Source organism: Lichenostomus cassidix, chromosome 6 (genome assembly GCF_008360975.1).
Source record: "Lichenostomus cassidix isolate B80296 chromosome 6, HeHo_3.0, whole genome shotgun sequence".
In the NCBI taxonomy this organism is placed as follows: Eukaryota; Metazoa; Chordata; class Aves; order Passeriformes; family Meliphagidae; genus Lichenostomus; species Lichenostomus cassidix.
Window position 1 is genome coordinate 23,720,785 of NC_139487.1, and position 20,205 is coordinate 23,740,989.

Sequence of the window (20,205 nt, forward strand, 5' to 3'; positions counted from 1 at the left end):
TGCGCTGCGGGCTGACTCAGGAGCAGCCGCCTGTTCCGAGAGCGTCAGTGCCGAAACTGCGGGCTGCTGGCGGCGAGTGACGGGCAGCCCGTGACTCCCGTTTCCCGCCGATCCCAATTACCCCGCACCCGTGACAGTGCGCCGCCTGCCCGCCGAGGTGCTCATCAAGGAGGCGGTGTGTGCAATGATGAAATTTTGGAAACTTCTCCGTCTCTGTTGGTCCCTGGGGTAAGGGGCTGTGAGGAAACGTGCAAAAAACCCCTAAAAAACCCCACACGCAGACAGGCAAACGAGCCCCCGACAGCCCCTCACAATGGCCATGCAATGGTGGGGGGGGCGAGGGCAGCACTGAGGGCAGCGCTGAGGGCAGCGCTGAGGGCAGCCGGGGCCCGCACGCCCCGCTGCCGACCGGAGCTCGGGCTGTTCCCGGCGCTGGCCGCCGGCTGCCCGCCTTCAGCCCGTTTGACAGCGCCCGAGCCCCGCGTTCAGCCCGTTTGACACCGCCCGAGCCCCGCGTTCAGCCCGCTCGGCAGCCCCGGACCGCCTCAGCCCGCGCCGTCCCGGCCGCCATCTCGCTGTGCGCTGCTGCTGCCGGCGCCGCCAGCGGGCGCTGCGGCGCCGCGGCGGAGCCCATAAAGGCGGCGGGGCAGGCAGCGCATGTCCTTGTGTCTGTCGGTATCTGCCCGCGTGTCAGTGACTGTCGCGGCGCTCGCTCTGCCTGCCCGCGGGATGCTGGCGCTGAGCGCCGCCCGCCGCTTGCTTCGCCCGCCCGGGGACCTGCTGCCGCCGCTGGGGCTCGCCTGCATGTGGGCGGCCGGCGCCCGCGGCTGCAGCGGGTCTGGCGCCGGCTCGCCGAACCCGGTGGTGTACTTGGACGTGGGCGCCGACAACGAGCCGCTGGGACGCGTCGTGCTAGAGGTAGGGGCGCGGGGGCTGCGGGCAGCTCGCCCGGCGCGGGGCCCAGGGGACGGTGCCCGCGGAGCCGAGGGCGGCCTGGCCCCGGGCATGGCGGCCGGGGAGCGTGCAAGGTCAGGGCGGGCGGGCGCCCAGCGCCGGCTCTGCGGGCCGCGGCGAGGGCACGGCACCCCCGGTGCAGGCGGGAGAGCGGCCTGGGGCATGGCGGTGCTCGCCCGCCTGCCGGAGCCGCGGCACGGCCGCCCTCGGGGCTCCTCTCCCGGGGCGAGAGCGCGGTGGTACGATCCCTCCAGGCGGGGCGGGCAGGGCTCGGAGCGGGGCTGGAGAGGGCAGTGCGGTCGCTGTGGCGCGGCAGTGCCCGCCCCTGCCGGCGGGCCGCCCCTAAAGCCATCCCGCGGGCCGGCCGGGGAGAGGAGCAGGGCCCTGGTGTGGCTGGGAGCCTCGAAGCAAGGTTACTTGCATAGTGCGTAAGTTGAAATACTGAATAAGAATAAACTTACTGCTGTCGTGTACCGCTGGCTTGAGAGGAGCGATCCGGGTCCCAGAGACGCTGGGGTCTCTCGCCTTCCCGCCGGGGTGTGCTGCTCTTGTGGCAGCCGGCCCGTGGAGCCCTTCGACCGCACCTCCACTTCATCCTGTTCGTTGCTGGGTGCTCGGTGTGTGATTCTTGGGTATCCTGAGGCGCTGCCTGCTCCTCGAGCCTCCCGTTCCATGTGCGGTGAAAGGCACCGCGCTGCTCCGACGGGCAGCAAGCGCAAAAGCTGGGTACCTGCTGGCTCCATCCTTAAAAAGCCAGTTTCTGAAATACAGCCGTGAAAGAAGGCCTGAACAGGAAAACTTGTGTAATCTCGGCGCTTAAAAAAAGCACAGTGAGCACTGTCACGTTGTATAGATGCGTCCTTAGGCCGGGCATGTGCCTCAGGTAGGTGCGCTGTGTATGGGAAGGAGTAAGGGCTGTGCTCCAGAACCGCGCACTGAAGAGGGAATGAAGCTTTTATGAATGCTGCCTGCTTAGAAAAGTCATTGTGGCCTTCTGCCTCCAGCACCCACTTTGGGTCTGTATTTGCAGATTTTTTTTTTATGTAGTTCATAGGAGTTCTGTCTAAAAGGAGTCCCATCGAGGCTAGAGCCCAGTATATTTTTATTCATTGAAAGTGTCAGCATATGAATCAATTGGATTCTTCCAGCTCTTGTGCTCTCAGTAGCATTTCAGGGAGTCATAGGTAAAAATATTACTGTGCAAGTTCCTTATTCATTAATGAAAAATCTGAATTTAAAAAAAATAGCATTAATGTTCCTGAATTTCTTGTGGCAGCATTTAATTTCTATACTAAAGATTAGTGTGCCTAGTTTACAGAAAATCTGAATGTATTGCAGCATCACCTTGAATCCTTGGCTAAGCTGTGGTGATCTTCAGCTGTAAATTATAGCCATCTGAGGAGAGGATCCTAGGGAAGGAATATTAAAATCTTGCTGCAGCCAGGCTGTTTCTAGGTGTCTGTTGCTGGCCACTGTTAGGATGTGCAAGTAGATAAAACTTCAGTCTGACTGGTATGGCCACTTCCATATCCTTTTTTAAGATTAGTAAAAAGATGTACAGTAATCAAAATAATAAATTTTCATTGGTTGCAAATATGTATGTAACATCATAAATTGATTTTGGTGTACAGTTTCTGCTCTTCTGTTTTCTTTGCCTTTTCTGTCATTTTCATCAGCTGGTTCTGTGGTGGGGTGGAAGACTGGTCTCTCTAGTTGTATCCAAACTTACTTTGATCCTTGGGATCCATAGTGAAAATTCCTCTTAGTGTGCAGTTATATGTTGATCCATGAAATCATCAGATGCTGCTCAAGTCACTCTTCATTAACTGGCACTGATGGTATGTTTTTAATTGCTGGCCAAATGCTTAGAAACTTTTGAGGTATTCATGGACTTTTGGATGGCTTGTGATTTCAGATAACTCACCACTTTGGGAAGAGGGTTCAGTTGTACCAGTCTCCCATGTAAATGCTTTTCTATGTGCATATGAAAAAGCTGACTTATGAATTTGTTGGTTTATTTTTCTTTAACAGCTGAAAGCTGACGTGGTTCCAAAGACAGCAGGTAAGGCAGCATCTCCATAATTTTGTACTTAAAGTTTTAGATTGTGATTTGCAGGAATGAGAATGTTCTTTTACCTTTAGAACTAGTTTTTTCATCTTCCATCTCCATTTGTTATTTAGAGAGAGATGACAGGAAGAGCTAGTGAGGAGATGGAATTTGTTATTTTTCAAAATCCTTTAATTTAGTAATTTGCACCAAGATGGTATGATTCATATATTGGGTTAACAGTGGTGAATAAATAGGTTTAAAATCACACTAGTTGGCATTAAAATCAAACCCCAGAGCCGATGGGGAAGGACAAATCAAAGGGGTGGTCTTTAACATTAGAGTTTCCAGGGAGGATGTGAGGTTTTATTTTATTGGTTGCTAGCTGATTAGTGCATTCATTTTACAAAGTTCTTGTGGTTTATCATTTGTTTCCTTCCTCATCTGCTTATTTAGTAGTTCTGTAAAGAAACTTGCACTTTTTAGTTCCTAGTAGACAAATATCCTTAAAAAAAAAAAAAGGCAGCATCCTCACAATTGCTACAATGAATAGAGGCATAAAAGTCAGAAAATTAAACCTTTGACTGCCGGCAAAGGTGGGGGAAGTTGGGGAATTGGAGTCACAGCAAAATAAAAGGGAGATGAGATGGAAAAGGATTATGTTTGTACCCCATTCTGAGGCTTTGTTTTCTTGGCTTTATAACAGAGGTTTTGTAAAGTATGAAAATAACTAATAGATTGATAATACAACAAAGTTTTTGAAGTGTATGATCTTGAGACATTGTTAATCTAGTTGTGTTTGGTTGTATTGCTATATACAATACAAAATATAATACTTTATGCCTTGTTTCCACAGAAAACTTTAGAGCTCTTTGTACTGGTGAAAAAGGATTTGGATATAAAGGATCCACTTTTCACAGAGTGATTCCTTCATTTATGTGCCAGGTAATGGTTTTGGGTTTTTTAAATTTTGTTATTAAATTTATTTTTATATTATTTACATGTTTTTAGAAACAGACTAATGGTAACATTTTCAATGGCTCTGCTCTAACCTTTGCTAACAACACAACAAAGAAGTGGCAGCATAACTTGTGTTTCTGATCTTTTTGCAATGGCTGTCGCCTAGCTCATCTTCTGTACACATAAATGTAAGTTATGCTTAGGTGGTCAAAAAAAGCCTGCCTGGAGGCTTTCTGCCGTTGTATAGAAGTGTACTTTAGTGTGGGGCATAGCTGACAAAATGGCACTTGCTTGGGAGAAGCAATTGTGGGTAGAATGACAATCAGCTTACTGTTCTAAGTGAGCTAAGCAAGCAATGTGTCCATTCCTTATTCCTAGTAGAATAATCTGTTCACAATAGACAATGTGTTGGGTTTGGTTTTTTTTTATTTCTCCCTAATATGGAGGGGATGAGGAAATCAAAAAGGTTGAGTTGGAGTTGATTTTTGGGATGACACACCTAAGATGGATTTTGTTTGGATTTAAAGGATGAATCTCTTGAAATTCTGGATAAGAGCCCATGCACATTAACAATTTTTTTTCTTAAACAGCAGCAATAAAAATAACAACAAACCTTTCTGAAAGCCTCTTTTTCTAATGTGTTTGGCAGATAAGCAGGATGCAGCTGCTGTAGTGCACTGGATTGTATGATTCCTGGTGGTCCTCTCTTACCATAAAAAAAGGCTGCATTTCAACAATATTGCATTGTTGAAAGGCTTTATAAAAATTTGAGAAAACGTTAAGAAAATTTGAAGGTTATAGTAAGCGTGCTTTGTTTATTAACAGATGACTGTGATGGTCTCCCATCCTCAGTTATTTTTTTAAGTGAAAAACATGTCTGTTCGAACAAGAGGCCCTAGTTGTGTGACCTATTTTTAAGAAGAAAAAGGGGACCAGTGTGCTGTAAAGGACCTATTTTTGTGCCTTTTAAATGCAAACTAAGGTTTTGTAATACTGGTAGAGGGACAGAGTTTAGAAGTCTTTCTGGGATCAGAAATACATAAACATAAAAAAATTAGAAATCCTACTTTGCATTCTGTCACTAATTTGTGAAGTTCTGTGTAAGTCTGTTCTCCTTGCCCTCCCTGCTTTGTCCCCCCAGATGGTCTGGAAATCGGGATACTAGAGGATTGACTCTGGTACGGTGAGATAATGAATTGATGTTTAGGAGTTACTCAGAGGTCATTGCTGAAGTAGAAGCACTGTCATGAGTTTCAGCAATTTTCAAGTGAGAGAAAACAGTAGAGACCTCTGCACTTGTGTTGGATGGAATGTTAAGATGATTCAGGTAATTGGTATGGCCTAATTGAAGGCCATCATATCCGGGACTTGGCAATTCCATGTCTCCCCATGGCATGCAGCATGCAGAACATAGTTTGGGACTGTGTAGGAGTGGCTGTGACACCACCTGTAACAGATGAGTCAAGGTGAGAAGAGGAAGCTGAAGGTCACATGCAGTATCTGTTGGGTGTGAGTTCTCTGCCAGCACAGGTGGTGTCACTCCTGGAGAGGACATGGCAGGTGGCTGGAAGCAGTGGTTAGGAGCCACCTGTGCGAGTCACCCTGGTTGCATATTTTGTTTGAACCGGTTTTTTGTGTTAAACCTGAGACAGCTGGTCACATCTCTTCTGGCAAGCAGCATGTAGACAGCTAACATAAGCTCAACATTGCTGTGTTGTAACAAACAGCAAAATGTAGAAATAGCAAAGGGTAATAATGGAGATCCTGATCAATGTTTATACCTGTTGGAAGAAAGGAAGGGAGAAAAAGAGTTTGGATGTTTTGCCTATGGTAATGAACTTGGGTGATTTGGTTTTGAGGCCTTTGAGGTGTTTCCTAAAATTATTGCTGTTTGTTGCATCACATTTGGGAGAAACACAGAGAGGTGGTTGTTGGAGTTATGGATGACAATTGGCAAATATCAGCAATATCTGAAGCAGAAATTTACTGATTTTAGCCTGATTGTACCTTCATCTAGTTACATGGTTTTAAATTGAGTGGCCATGCTCATCCTTAACCTGAAGAAAATTTGTTGATGTTGTAATTTTTAACTTAGAGCAAGTGTGTATATTTTCAGTAGCATCACTTTTGATGTAAAACAGTCAATGTGTGCTAATAGCGTTAATACCCATTTCTGTTTCAGGGTGGTGACTTTACAAACCATAATGGAACAGGTGGAAAATCCATTTATGGCAGTAGATTTCCAGATGAAAATTTCATACTTAAGCATGTAGGACCTGGTAAATAAACATATTCTTTTTACCTTCTGATGACTATAACCTATAATGAAGTACTGTTTATGAAGATGTGTTTTTTAAAAAAATGAGGTTTCTTAGATTTGTGGGTCACTTGGTAATTACAGAAGTATCAAAGAAAGTTAACAATGTGTTGTCCCTGGCATGTGCTTATTTGTGTGGACTGCTCTACAAGTATATGTCAGCCCATAAGGGGCTTAAAAATTCTCCGAAGGTGAAATTACTTCTTTTTATTTTCCTCTTTCATAAGTTATAGACGTCAATTTTTAATTAGTTGATTATTGCAGAAGTAAAACAAAGTTATTTGGGATTTCTTATTTACTAGGTGACACAGGTATGTCATTTTAAGCTCAAATTAAAGCCAGAAAAAGCAAAGGAAAGGCCATACAGAAGATTATGTGGTTGAATTCTACAGTATGTTTTTTGCATTGTTACTTCCTCGTCCCAGGAGGCTGCTGCTGTTGAACCACAGGAGAGTTAGCTGATGTTAACTGAGTTCAGGGTGTGTACGACTAACTACATTGCTAACACTCTTGCTGGGGAACGAAGGGAGGCTGAGCAGGAGGAAATAGTCAAAGGCAAGAAGTTGGCATCAGAAATAATTTGGAGATACTGTGAGACCATCACATCTTCTGTTTGTTGACTTTTAGAATAAATGTGCAGAGGAAACTTGTCTTCTCCACTGCATACTTGTTACACCAATCTAACAAGCTGCTGCTGCTATTCCAGGTGTTCTTTCAATGGCCAATGCAGGACCCAACACAAACGGATCCCAGTTCTTCATTTGCACTGCAAAAACAGACTGGTAGGTTCTCAGCTCTGCAGATTAATCTCATTAATTGATGCCTGAATCTGGAGGATTTGGGTTTTTCTTAGCGTTTTTCTGTGTTGCTTGTGGGTTGACAGGGATTTTTTTGGTTGGTTGGTTGTTTCTTTGTTTTGTTGTTATTTTCAAATTACTTGGTTCCAGTGGAAAATAAATTGGGTTTATTACTTGAGGGAGGAAGGGCTGTGACAGCAACAAGGCTGCTATCTCTCAGAATGTTTCTAAGGTCCAGAGCTAAAAGTATTTCATGTCACTTGAAGAGCAATTGTGCCTTTGCCATAAAATTGGTCAGCAGGTGAGAGCTATGAAGATCTGCTAACTCTGTCTTTATGTTGTTTTAAGTATAACTGCCTTTTGTGTGTTTGTTTTGCAGGCTAGATGGAAAGCATGTTGTTTTTGGGCACGTAAAGGAAGGAATGGATGTTGTGAAAAAAATCGAGAGCTTTGGTTCCAAGAGTGGAAAGCCCTCCAAAAAGATTGTCATTACTGACTGTGGCCAGCTGTCCTAATCTTTTGCCCTACCCTTCGTGACACCTTTGATGCTGTGAAAAATGAATCATAAAAACACCCAAACGTTTTTTATCCCACAAGTAGCACCTATGCAACCGTGTATTTTAAATAACTTGGTCCAACTTTTATAATTATATTGAATAATATTTATTAAAACTATAATATAATAACTGAGGCATGTTGTAACTGCATCACCATGGTAGTCACACTGATTCGGTGGAGTCCCCTTGTGTTTTGCAAGAAGGGCTAAGGTCACCCAGGGTATATCTGACTGCAGTGTGTTGATCCTGTCCTTAGTATTTGGATGTTTCAGGTGTTAGAATGGGCAGTGAAGTTGACAGCAGGGGCTCTGCAGTTGGGGGTTAGGTGTAAACTGAGAGATGCCATGTTGCCTTTGGTGCTAATAAATGCTTATTCTGTTGTTCCTCTCATCATTTCAAAACGATACTACTGACCACTGAGTGCTCTCAAGGCTATGTGCAACAAGACTGGCATTTTATTTGTGTCTCAGTTAAGGTGTGTCCTATAGTTTTAATGAGGGACTGTGGGTTTATTAAAAATTAATTCTGGTTTAATCTTTTTTTCTTACAGTCTCAGACTACTTTTTAAAAATTAACTTTACCTTACCTGCTTCAGTGGAGCAATTTGATTTTTGGGTAAATTGTTTTAGGTTGAGTTAGGCTACTTCTGAAGCTCTACCTGCAATAAGACCTCAATCCAGCCAAAGGATCTCAGGAATTTTTATTACGGAACTGTGAAGTGTGCTTCTGCTCTGTGATCTGGTTCTGTGAGGAATACAGTTCAGTTCTCAAGATATGGCCTATTTTTGCACTTTGAGAATATAATCAGTATAGTGAACTTGCTTGAATGAGAAGTAGGTTTGATTGTCTTTTTGTCATGTCAATCCTGTGAAGTTACCCCAACTTGGGTATTACTTGGATTATGATTTCTTCTAATGCATCATCATCATAAGTCAAAATTGGTCACCACAGAATCACAAGGCCTAATCACCACAGCAAAATCATTATTGTTGGGATTTATGCATGAGAAGGAAAGAATTCAGCTGATGAGCTAAAGACATTTCATTTGTGTAAAGCAGTATGTATGTTCTATGTGGCATGCTTGAGTAGCAACAAATCTTGGAACCTCACACCATTGCCTTTGGAATCACTAAGGCTGTAAAGTGTCAGTGATTGTGGGAAAAAGCACATGAATGTTTTGTGCAATAATCTCATTACTGAAGAGAAAAAATGTGATTGCTTTCTTCCAATGTGAATTTATTTTCATTGCAGGATGGTAATATGTGGGTTTAAAACTATTTTGTACTGGATTTTTTTACACTGAGGGCTGCACTTATATGTGCAAGGTAATATTTAGAATGTAATTTTGAAAAAGATTGAAAAGCTTTTTATTCTTTCCACTTTAGCTGCTTCATCTTTGTAGTATTTTTTAAATACCAAGTTTTGTTGGTTTGGCTTATTTCACTTGGATACAATAATTTTTTTGTGCATTCCCTTAATTTGTATATGAAAATTAATTAAATACCCTTCTGCCACAAAAAAGAAATTGTCTGTTCCATTCTTGAAAGCAGGAAATATATGAGAAGCTGAAACTTCTTAGACTTAACAGAACCTGGGCTGTTCTATTTTGTCGACATTGTGATGGGTCTGATCTGGTGTTGAGAAGCTGTGGTGTCATTAAGGTATGGCCAGCAAGAAAGGCAGTGATGGTGCATTGCTTTGCCTCTCACTACTGAGCTAAAATACTTGTCCTGCCGGGTCACAGCTCTGTCCTCCTCTCTCCCTGCCCCTCACAGCACTCGGTGTCCCGCTCTTTCCCTGCCTGTCCCTGTCCTGCCCCTCACACACTCGGTGTCCCGCTCTTTCCCTGCCTGTCCCTGTCCTGCCCCTCACAGCGCTCGGCGGGCCGCACTGCCCGCTAGGTGGCGCCCCGCGCCCGCGCAGCCCCTCAGCGCCGCCCAGAGCCGCGGGGTCAGCGGCCGAGCGCCCTCAGCCTCCTGTGCCGTTTGGGGTATCATCCAGAACCGTTTTGGGGGAACTAGTGCTTAGAAACCCTCTAATCGGTCGCAGGAGAGAGAGGTACTTGCTGTGGAGCTGTGGCTCTGAGGAAATCTGAGGGATGGTAGGTGTGCTAGTGCCATTTTTCACCTGGATGTTTTGAATACAAGTTTGTACACTGTAAGAGAGATTGGCACATCCAGACTGCCTCTGGAAGGAGGCAGGGGCACTGCAGGAAAAGAGCCTGCTGAGAGCTTCACGTGGCTACCATTGATGTGCTTCCAGATGCAACACAAGTAAGAAAGCACACCCTTAGGTAAAGTGCAAGTAAATATACACAGAAAAAATGAGTTTATATTTCAAAGTTGTTTCAACAAACTCACAAATGTTTTTGTTTAGTCTGATGTTTTAATTATTTGTTCCAGACTTTCTGCTTACATAAATTGCTTTCTTTGGTGCTAGACTGAGGCTATGTCTCTGTGTTTATAAAGTTTAAATGCTTTGAAGTCAAGACATTTGAGGTACAATGTGTTGTTCTCTTTTGTAATGCTGTATACTCTGCTGGTAGTAATATATCAACAATCAGAACCTCAAAGAAGTGAATTACTGAGACTACAAATCATTTTATGTGACATTTCAAGGCCAATCTGCATGTCCTGCTGCTAGTTGAGAATTTGTAGTTGGACAGGCACACTCTACCCAATTTAGAAGTAACCAGGCTAAAAAGACATTGACCTTCAAGTGGAAAGCTTTCAAATCTTGAACTGCAGATTTCTTTATTGGGTCTGACTCTATTTAAAGACATTGTATAGACCAGCTCATCACAGGTGCATTTTCACCCTGGATTTTCACAGTCCAAAACATCAATTTGTTGCACTATTGAACTGAAAACTGAACCTTGGGAACAACTGTCCTGAGCCTTGACATTCCTTCTCCAGTACCAGGTCTGATTTTTCCAGGACAGCTCTGGATATGCCTTTTCCTTGCTCTCCTTTCCCCATGTGGTCCCTATATCTGCCATGGGGCACTGTGGCCAGCCAGAGCCTGCACACTGCATTACCCATGGGTGAGCTGCCAGAGGTAGGAGAGAAAAGAGCCACAGCACCAGGAAGGCACAAGTACGTCTCTCATGTAACTTCTTTCCCCTTGCCCTGATTGAGGTCTGAGCCCCACATCAGGGCTGTGCTGTGCTGCAGGCTGGCTTTGCCTCTGCCTCACTCCCCAGCACAGAATTTCCATCCTCAGGGGACTGAGGGCACTTTGCTTCTTGTGAGCAAAACTGGTTTCCCAGCAGTAGCCAGCTGGGTGAGGGCAGACAGAGGCACATGGATAGCAGCAGTGTTTAAAAAAAAAAACACTTCTCCCCAAATCCTCCAAGAGAAGGAGCTCCAGCTCCAGCACAAGGTCAGCCATGGTGCCCTGGCACAGTGGAGAGGAAGGCTTGGGGAAGCTGTAGGACAGAAAGGCTGCTCCAGGAGAGGCAGGTGCTTCACTGTTTTGGGAGGCAAATGGAAGTAAAGAGGTGCTTTTTCTACTTTTGTCAGAGCTGAGGTGTCAGGAATTGACAAGGGTGTGATTCAAGAGCTGGGTTGCAGGAGGACCTTCACTGCGAGGTATAAACAGTGGAAGGTGAAGGGACTTGATGGTGACTGTGTGAGGTGGGAGGCCTCCCTGTGGCGGGAGAGGGAGCTGATTTTGTTACAGGGGATTTGAATGGGGACAAGCTTGTTTGACTGCAGATGCCATGCCTAAATGAGAAGATTTGAGGGACCTTGCTGCAGAAGGTTGTCAGTACTCTGTTGCTTGCTCTGTCAGTGGTGAAGATGTCCTGCAGCATAGCTGGAAATAAAATTGCTGGTGGTTTTGGCTTGAGTTCAGTGCAGTCATATCAGAGGATAATGCTGACTCCAAAGTATTCGTTATTTATTAGCTGGTAAAGTGAACAAACCCCTAAAATTCAGTTATTGTTGGGACAGAGGGAGTTTGAGAAGAATGGAAGATAACTTAGTCAGCAGCACACTTTATCCTCTCTCAGGAATTCAGCAAAATGTTCAGTTCCTGAAGGCCCCAGGAAAGAGCAGTAAAAATGTGCAGGTAACCAAACTTCAAGTTCTAAAACTGTTGCTCCAGTCTACCTCTCCCCACTGAGGGGGCAATTCTTCATCTGGATTGGTAGCACTCCATGCACTTTGCTTGGCATCCACCTCTGTTCCCTATGCATGTATACATATTTTTGAGGATTAAAACACAGGTTGTGTATAAATGTCACCTCACTTCCAGCAGCCTTGCAGTGAGTGTGTTCACGTGTGTATGTTTCAGCACAGCACCTGCTTAACCGTCGGACTTGCAGAGGGCTTCTCCAGGTGTTCTCCCCCATCCTCTCCAAACTCAGCCACTGCACCTGTGAGGGGACAGTGACCTCCCTGTGTTGGTGCTCCCTGGGGCCACCTCCATGCTGAGGCAGGGCATTGCTGGGACCCACCCTGGCACATGCTGGAGAAAAACCCTCCCTCACCCAGGTGGGACGGAGCAATGGCTTCATGGCATTTCATATTAATTAGGAAGTCACATTTCTTTTCACAACCCTACCTTGGCCCTGGAGGTCTGAGGGGTGCAGGGGTGGACCAGAGGTATTGTCTCACTCCATCCTTCCCTGACAGATCAATATTTTTAACCACCCTTGAGAAACATGGCTGTGAATTTTTGTTCCTTTTTACCAACCAGGACAAAAAGGATTTAACTAGGGAAAATAACTGACTGTGTCTTTAAGGTGGGATCAAGGGAAGTTAAAAATGTGCAGATGCAGAGGTTGAGGAGGGGAATTTTGTCACCATTCTTATTTTCACTCACCTCCTACTTAAAATTCATCCAGGAAGGTAGGCAGAACAACACAACAGCTGCTAAAATTACTAGGTGGGAATCATTTTTAGCAGGCACAAGTGTCTTGTGGTTTTCCTGCTCATGCTCTCCCCCTCCACTCCTACCTCATCCCCAGCTGGCTGCATTTTCCTCCCGAGAGGCTTTCGTGTCGCTGGTGCCTCTCTAATAGCAGCCAGCCAAAGGCAATCTGTCAGTGATGTGTGGCAGCTGCCACGCCAGCCCCCACCGGGACCAGCCCGAGGAGGAGCCCTGGCCTCGGCTCCTTGGCCCTTAAGGGATTCACTGCTCCGACCCCACCACTGGCACAGCTGACACGAGATCCTTGGAGATGCAGAGGAGTGCAAGGAGGAGGCAGCAGCTGCTAATGTTTAGGTTTTGCCAGAGCAATAAATTTTACATTAGTACTAAACAGTGTGTGCTCCAAATGATGCAGTGTCTTAGGGTTTTTCTTCCTGCCAAAAGTCAGTGTTTGGTTAGAATTTTATTTTTTTGGAGGCAGCTTTGCTATTAACTTGATGGTTGCCAAGGCCAAACAACGTGCAAAGTGTCCTTTAAAAAAGCTGCGTGATTCTGTACATTAAAAGCTGGGGGATGCCAGCACGCAGTCTCAGCTTGCCGCCTCTCACATCCTTTGCTGATATTGCCAGGATCCTATAAACGCTTTTCTGCATTTTTTTAAAGAACATTTCCTTGCGTAAACTGCAGAAGCTCAAGGTTTGCGTTCTTTGCTCTGATTCTTGCTTGGTAGGGGACTGTACAGCTCCTGGGCGGAGCGTGCAGCGGCAGCAAGGCGGGCTGACTGGACAAGGGGGGAAGGGTCAGAGCTGAAGCCAGCGCAGGGCTACACCCAAACGCTGGCTGCAGCCCTGCTTCCCCACCCCGAGCGCACCATGACGTTACAGAGCTGGTAACCCACTAACCTTGGGCCCCCTGACTCACTGGTGAGTGCAAACAATGGGCTGGCCCTGAGCAGTGGGGAAACAAGCCCGATTGCTGCCCGGGTGGGTCCCGGCAGAGTTGTTTACTGGGGGCTGACAAGAGAGGTCTTTGAGATTACTCTTGGATCCGCAGTACCTCGGATTGAGAGCTGGGGCCAATTTTGCAGGGCACAGTGTGTATACTCCAGGTCAAGCAGTTCCTGGCCCAAAGCTGCCTGAAAAAATATCCTTTGGCTTGGATGCCTCCCTCGTTGCTCTTGCCACCACCCTCTCTCGTCTCTGTACAGCTGGTGATATCAAGCAATAGACTGAGAGAGCTGCAGAGAGAACTCCATCTTGACTCCCGCTGTGAGGCCGCACAGATCAGTCCCCTGAGATACCTACTCCCTCCACCCCACAGTAGAAATCTGGAGAAAGCTAAAATTTAGTTCACTACTAGAACATGGAGCCATGACTGTGGCTCCCCTGGGTCAGTGGGTTGCAGGCAGAGCTTTGTCGTGCCCTGTGAGGAGGAAGTGTGGCTCTCTGAAAGTGTGGCTGTCCTCCACCACCTCTGGAGCAGCAGCTCACAGCCTCAGCACCAACAGCCAAGAGGTTCTGAAGGTAGGACAGGACCGGGGCTGCAGGCTCTCGGCCCTGCAGGTGTTGCTCCCCATGGAGTGATGTGAGATGCAGGTTGTGGCCATTGCTGCCTGTCCTTCCCCAGCTGTGGGCTGGCAGTGGGGCCAGGCAGCGTGGTGTGGTCAGGGGGATGTTACGGTGGCAATGGTGTCACTGCTGCAGGTTGTCACATGTGCTGCTTCTTGTGCTTTCCTTACTTGGGCAATGGGATGCCTGAAGATGCACTACCTCTGATATTTGGCTGGATCTTGCCCAGTACTGAAGTAACTGCCCCAGTCTGCAGCAAGAGCACACCTTCCTCTGACTGCCTGTAAGTTGCTTGCCTAAAATCACATCTTAATACCATCTTCTTTCCAGTCAACCTATCAGTGAAAGGCACATGTTGCGGGGTAACTGAGCTCCAGACATGCACAGTGTTTGCTGACCATCACCAGTTTGTGCCCCCATGCAGTAGCTGTGCCCCCAGCTGGGGAGGCCGGGGGGCTCAGGGCGTCTGCCTTCAGCCTGCGCTGTTCCCACCTGCCTCTGCAGGGAGTCTCTTGTCATGATTGCAGTCTCGGGCTCTTGTCACTGACACATCTTTGGAGGGCAAAGGTGGACACAGCTGCCCTGGCTCCAAGCTGTGCTCCCACATCCCTTTGGGCTGCAGGCTTGCTCCCATCTGTGGGAGGGTGGTCTGTCTGTCTGAAAGCATCAATCCCAAATCACTTAAGCTGAAAAACGTGCAGGGATTTAATATATGGGGGAGAAAAACATCCACTCTCTGTTAAACGCTTTCCTTTGACTGCAGGGTGAGCAGGATCTCACAGAGGTTGAGGACTCAAAGTATGAGACACGAGTGGATTGGCTATCTCTGGTGTGGCTGCTGTTACCAACTACTTGTTGGGACTCAATGTGTCATGTTGGGTCAAGTCAGAGCAATTCATTTTTCTAGTGCTTTTATTCATTGTCTTTCTTTGGCTGTTGTTTTGAAATTCATTGGAAAAGTGGTTTAATGCCCCTGGACTTTGGAAAATAGTATTCATGTGCACAGATGCAGGAGTCCATAAAAAAGGAAAACTAGATATTTCTTTTAGTTGTAAGGATGACTTCATTTCTGGGGTGAACTGGAGGATTGTATGATGGTTAGTTACAAAAAGCATGGAAACTGGTGTGGAACAGTGGGCAAGATAATTCCATCATGCTCTTCTCCACCTTTGCAGCATAATTCCCTTTATGACAAAATGAAAGGAAATTATTTTTTTCTCTTCACAATAATATGAAATAATTTTCTAGAAACTATCAGGGCCCAGATTGCCTTAAGCAGAGTTATAAAACTGCATCTGGTTCAGCACACAATTCACAAGAGAGGAAGGCCAAACTGTACCCTGACAGCTGGCTGACATGCCCTTCCTGTGGGATCCTGCTGCATGCAAACCCGAAGCTGTGGCCAGCCCCTGTTTGCACAAGCCCCCTGCTTGGCCATGCTCAGAAATGTCTTTTGCAGTTTGCAGCTAATGCTTCTCTGCCGTTATGATTTGACTCCTGACAAAGGTGGAGGAGGCAGAGGGAGGCAGGGGCTGCTTACCTTTGTGGGGGGACAGCACAGCAGCATTTCCCACATGCTGTTGATATTTTTAGTCCCATTTAATTACTTGCCTCAGTTAATGAAGTTTATGTCATCTCCTTCCATAGCTGTTTCAGAAGGTGTCTGAGGAGCAGGGTCAGGGGGGGCACCTCCACCCATCAGCTGCACAGGAGGGAATGGCCTTTGCTGCCAGTGTCACACCTGAGGTCTGACATCAGCATCCTGCGTTGCGGGGGCAAAATAACATTTTCCTTCTAGTTTCTGTTTCATTGCTTTCTAAACTCAAAACACAGGTGAAAGAGCAAGGGTGTCAGATTGAAGCAAGATAAGGCTGTAGTAACATGCACCAGAGAGCCAGATGGGTCAGTGAAACAAACTTGGAAACTGGGGGTTCAGTATGGATGCAATACATTAGAATATAGAAGAAAATATTTTATATCCCTAGAGAAGAGTTGACACATTATTAAAGAAAAAAAAACTGAGATAGGCCAAACCTAAATTTAAGGAGCCACAAAAATTAAAAAATTAAAGCAGTGATGCATTAGCTGGGAGATCAGCTGTGCCATCTTTGTCTGTCAAGAAGCTGCCTGTGTGCCTCAGGAATGATGCTGACAGTTTTTCAATGGCTACTTACAGCTGCAGATAACAAAGGTTTGTACCCTGTTGTTCTTTGAGAGCAGGGCCCCTCAAAGAGCAGGCTGAACTCTGTATCAAGGAGTCAAAGGGTTAAAATAATATTGCCCAAGTGTGTCATTGCTGACTAAGGTCCGGGGCTTAACAAAATCCCAAATTGTTCCTGTTCCACTGATGTAATTTGTTATCCTGAATTTTCCTCTATTTTATTATTTCAGTATTTCTGTGTCACAGTCACAGCTTCAACATGTATTCTTCAGTTGTTCTCTCAAAAACCTGGCAGAAATATGAGTTGGATGATAAACCAGTTCTGATCTTGTCTGTATTTGACATCATTGACCTGGTGAGCCAGTTTCCTGCTGATCAGGGTGCTGAGGTGGATTCTGTCCTCTCTCCAGGTGTCTCTAGCTCAGTCTGTCCTGTCTAGTTGTATGAGTGGTATATGCTGGGAAGTGGTTCCAAAGGGGGAAAAACACCAGGAAAAATGACTTGAAAAATCACAATGAGTGTGGTGAGGCATTGGGCCACGCTGTCCTGAGTAGTTGTGGATGCCCCCTCCTTGAACATGTTCAAGGCAAAGCTGGATGGGGCGCTGAGCACCCTGGTCTAGTGGAAGGTGTCCCTGCCCTTGGACAGGGGCGTGGAACGAGATGGTCTTTAAGGTCTCTTCCAAACCAAAGCATTCTGATTCTATGATTCTCTGACTTGTGGCCATGTGGTATGATCCTTAAGCTGCTGTAGACTCTCAATAATCAGTGAAATTTTTAGCCAATTCCAATTCAGTGTAACTTATTAGGACAAAACTCTCTCCACCTGGTGAAGCACGTAATTTGTACCCAGTTATTTCTTAGGTTTTTTTCAATAGTCTTACAGCTGGGGCATCTCAGTGTTAGGGTCTCAATCCTGAGGTGGTTTCATTGATACCAACATTGACCCTCAGCATAAATGAGGACAGAGAGTATTTTACATGTATTTTGGACTACCTGGCACAGAGTGATGGAAAACTGGAAAAACAAAACCACAGACTACAGAGCAGAATGAATAAAACCAAAAAAATAACTAGGTCCTTTATTTTAGGAAACTCTCCAACAACCTCTAGTATGCATTAGTGAGATATCAACTTTCTGCCTTGCAGAAAAAACGATAAAATATTATATCTTAGTCCTGCACACTTTAAAGTTCCCTGTCCTTTATTACAGCCACTGGTTTATTAAAACTGGAAATGGACCTAGACTAAACCTCTGCCCAACTATGTCTGAATGGCTGCATCCAAGCCCTGCATCTTTTGAAAACTCTCTCTAATGTTTGAAACAAACCCAAGCCCAATACAACAGCAAACAGCTTCTCATTCCTCCTCCCTCAGCTTCCTCCCTGAACAAAAATCCTTGCACCTGGACACACAAGGCCATTAGGTTCATGGGGTAATTCTTTACCCACTACTGTTAAAGGCAAAATACCCAGTGTGGTTAGTAGTGTCTCAGGATTAAAACTCAATCCACTTGAAACTCTTCCCAAGCATATGTGATCAATGTTGAGTTTGAAAGTATATACATGTTTATTTTAGGTCTCCTGATGTGATTTGTTCTGTTTGTAAGACTAACTGGCAGTAAAAGGTATTAATTTCCTATCACTTTTTTCCATATTGTCCTTCTCTTGTCCTTGTAGTTTATGGCCTCTATTAAGGAATGTTGTGCTCTGGATAATTTTTATTGGCTTTGCTTTTTAATAATCAGTATTCATGCTTAATACAGCATTTTTTTTTGTAACAAATTTCATAACTAAAAAAACCAAAGCAGCCCCTCTTTGCCTTGGACAGATTTAAAATGTGATTACTTTTGTAAGTTATAAATAAAGGCCTAGTAGTTGATGCTTAGTGGGAAACTCTCCCAGTGTATTTCAGAGCTCTGTTTTTCAGTCTCCTCTGATAAGAAAACTGCTGACTTGGCATTTTGGGGAGCTGTTTCTTGTGCTTTGTGTTTCTGCTGTAGCTGCCAGGAGTTAGCCAAGCTCCAGACTGCAATGTGGCCAACCCAGGAGCTGCCTGAGCTGCTCAGCTGCCTTCTAATGGTAACACCACACTGGTGGCTGCTAGGTTCTGCCCACGAGCTTCTGGATCAGGCGAGCTTCGGGTCACCAGGTTGTTGTCCCCAGGATCCCGCTCTTGGTGGCATCTCCACCAAGACCTGGGAGGGGGGTCTGTGACAGCCTTTACTGCACGAGGGCACAGCTCATACTCACCATTAGATCATCCAGGGTAGCACGTAATGACGGCTGATTTTTGTGTTTATGGCTCCTGCAGAAGGTTTGTTTCAGAGGAGACAATGCAGCTCCACACTGTTATATAGTGTCGTTTTTCCCCCGTGGTAAGACAGTGAGATAAGTGTCAGGCTCAGAGGATGTAGTCCCTGGGTGAGCAGGGGCTGGCCAGCTCTTCCCGCAGATACCCTGCTGCTGGCTTTGTCTCCAGGCTGGCTACTGATGGTGGTTTGGGGAGAGATAGGAATCTTTAGTAATAAATGAATGGGGAGAGATAGGATTCTCTAACGACAAATTAGTGGGATAGAAATCTCTACTGGTGAATGAGCTGCTTCAACTAAAAGCAGCCACTGACAGATATGACTGAATTACTGCATGAGTTTTGTAAAGCAAAGGGAAGGGTTTGAAGGGGTTGAAGCAGCACCTATAAGCCTTGATTTCCAATACCAATGTGTTCTCTTGACCTCGTTTCGTGAGATCCTTTTGTACCAAAGACCATTCATGGTCCCAAAGGTTTCCTGAAGGGTTTGTAATTTGGCAAAAGTGCTTCTAAATGACCTGGCAGAACTACTTGCTTTTGAGAAAAATATGCTGGTCTGTTCTTGGGGTTCCCTGCCAGCCTGTGCTAGGTTGTTTTTTTTTTTCCTTCTCCATAGTCTGCTCCAACAGAGGAGCATTCCCCCAAGAGTTTGGTGGGGAAGTAAAGTAACCCTTGTCAGAAAAAAAAAGCTGTAAAAACAGTCTCTCTGATACTAGTGGGTGAGGGCCCAGTAAAAGAGATGATGATCCAACTCAGAGCCTGCTTCAGTGACTAAAAAGAAATAATAAGAAATCTAGTATTTAAAATGGAATTAATTTTCACTTTGGACTGCAGTCAGATTAGAATCAAGTTTAATTCCTTCAAGCTATGCTTTCCCTCAAATCCCATTAGTCTTTAGAAGCTTTCCTAGGGGAAGCCAGTTCATTTGTCTTAGAGCACATCGTGCTGCTGGACTTTGTCTCAGTGGAGGAGGAAGGCTGGGCTGTAACTGCAGTCTCTCCTAATGAACTCATACTTGTCACACATCCAGGACTAGATGGGCTTGTCTGCCCCTCACACCCACCCAAAATATGGCTGTGTCCTAGGGAAATGACCTCCACCCTGGGCCCCTCAAGGCCTGGGCGATGCTGAGGTATGCACAGGCTGATGCATCCCTGCCCTGAGACCGCTGAGACCTACAGGGATTGTGCAGTAAGAGGCATTTTACAAGGACTGGGATATCTAACCCAATTCCCAATCACTTCTTTTCATCAATACCAATATAAAATCACTGCTGAAAAAACTTATGGACAGAATGATGATAAACAGGTAATGACAGGAGGAAAATCGGGGACAGTAAGAAGAGTGACTTGATGTTTTTCATACAGCCAGCTGTAAAGCTGTACTTCTGCAAGCATGGAGGCAGCATATATAAAGTGAGCATAGCATCTGAAAATCTGCATGTCCGACAGAGTTAAGGGCTGCTGTGCAGCCATAACCCTGCACAAGCTTCCATTATGGTGCTGTGGCAAAAGACCCACTGAAATTGCTGGGGGTAGGAAGCAGAAAGGGGGGAAATAAAAACAGGAGAGACAAACAAAGGTAAGCTCTTTGTGGTTCAGGGACTGCTTTCAAAAGATGTTGAAAAATTAGGCAAGTTACAGAAAAGAGCAACAGAAATT

The 20,205-nt window shown here is 45.7% G+C and overlaps 1 protein-coding gene across 1 annotated transcript; it reads left to right on the plus strand.

The window, feature by feature from the left end:
- Nucleotides 1-612: 612 nt before the first annotated feature.
- On the plus strand, nucleotides 613-9,157 carry PPIF (peptidylprolyl isomerase F). The gene is made up of 6 exons (XM_085064032.1): nucleotides 613-918; nucleotides 2,986-3,016; nucleotides 3,858-3,946; nucleotides 6,144-6,240; nucleotides 6,985-7,060; nucleotides 7,455-9,157. Exons 1-6 carry the CDS (start codon nucleotides 658-660, stop codon nucleotides 7,588-7,590), a joined length of 690 nt encoding a protein of 229 aa, XP_084920158.1. The 5' UTR covers nucleotides 613-657; the 3' UTR covers nucleotides 7,591-9,157.
- The last annotated feature ends 11,048 nt before the right edge of the window (nucleotides 9,158-20,205 follow it).

Coding starts and splice junctions, on each gene's coding strand:
- PPIF (XM_085064032.1), top strand. CDS start 658: ATGTCCTTGTGTCTGTCGGTATCTGCCCGCGTGTCAGTGACTGTCGCG. Junction 3,017..3,857: donor CGTGGTTCCAAAGACAGCAG/GTAAGGCAGCAT, acceptor TTGTTTCCACAG/AAAACTTTAGAGCTCTTTGT. Junction 3,947..6,143: donor TTCCTTCATTTATGTGCCAG/GTAATGGTTTTG, acceptor TTTCTGTTTCAG/GGTGGTGACTTTACAAACCA.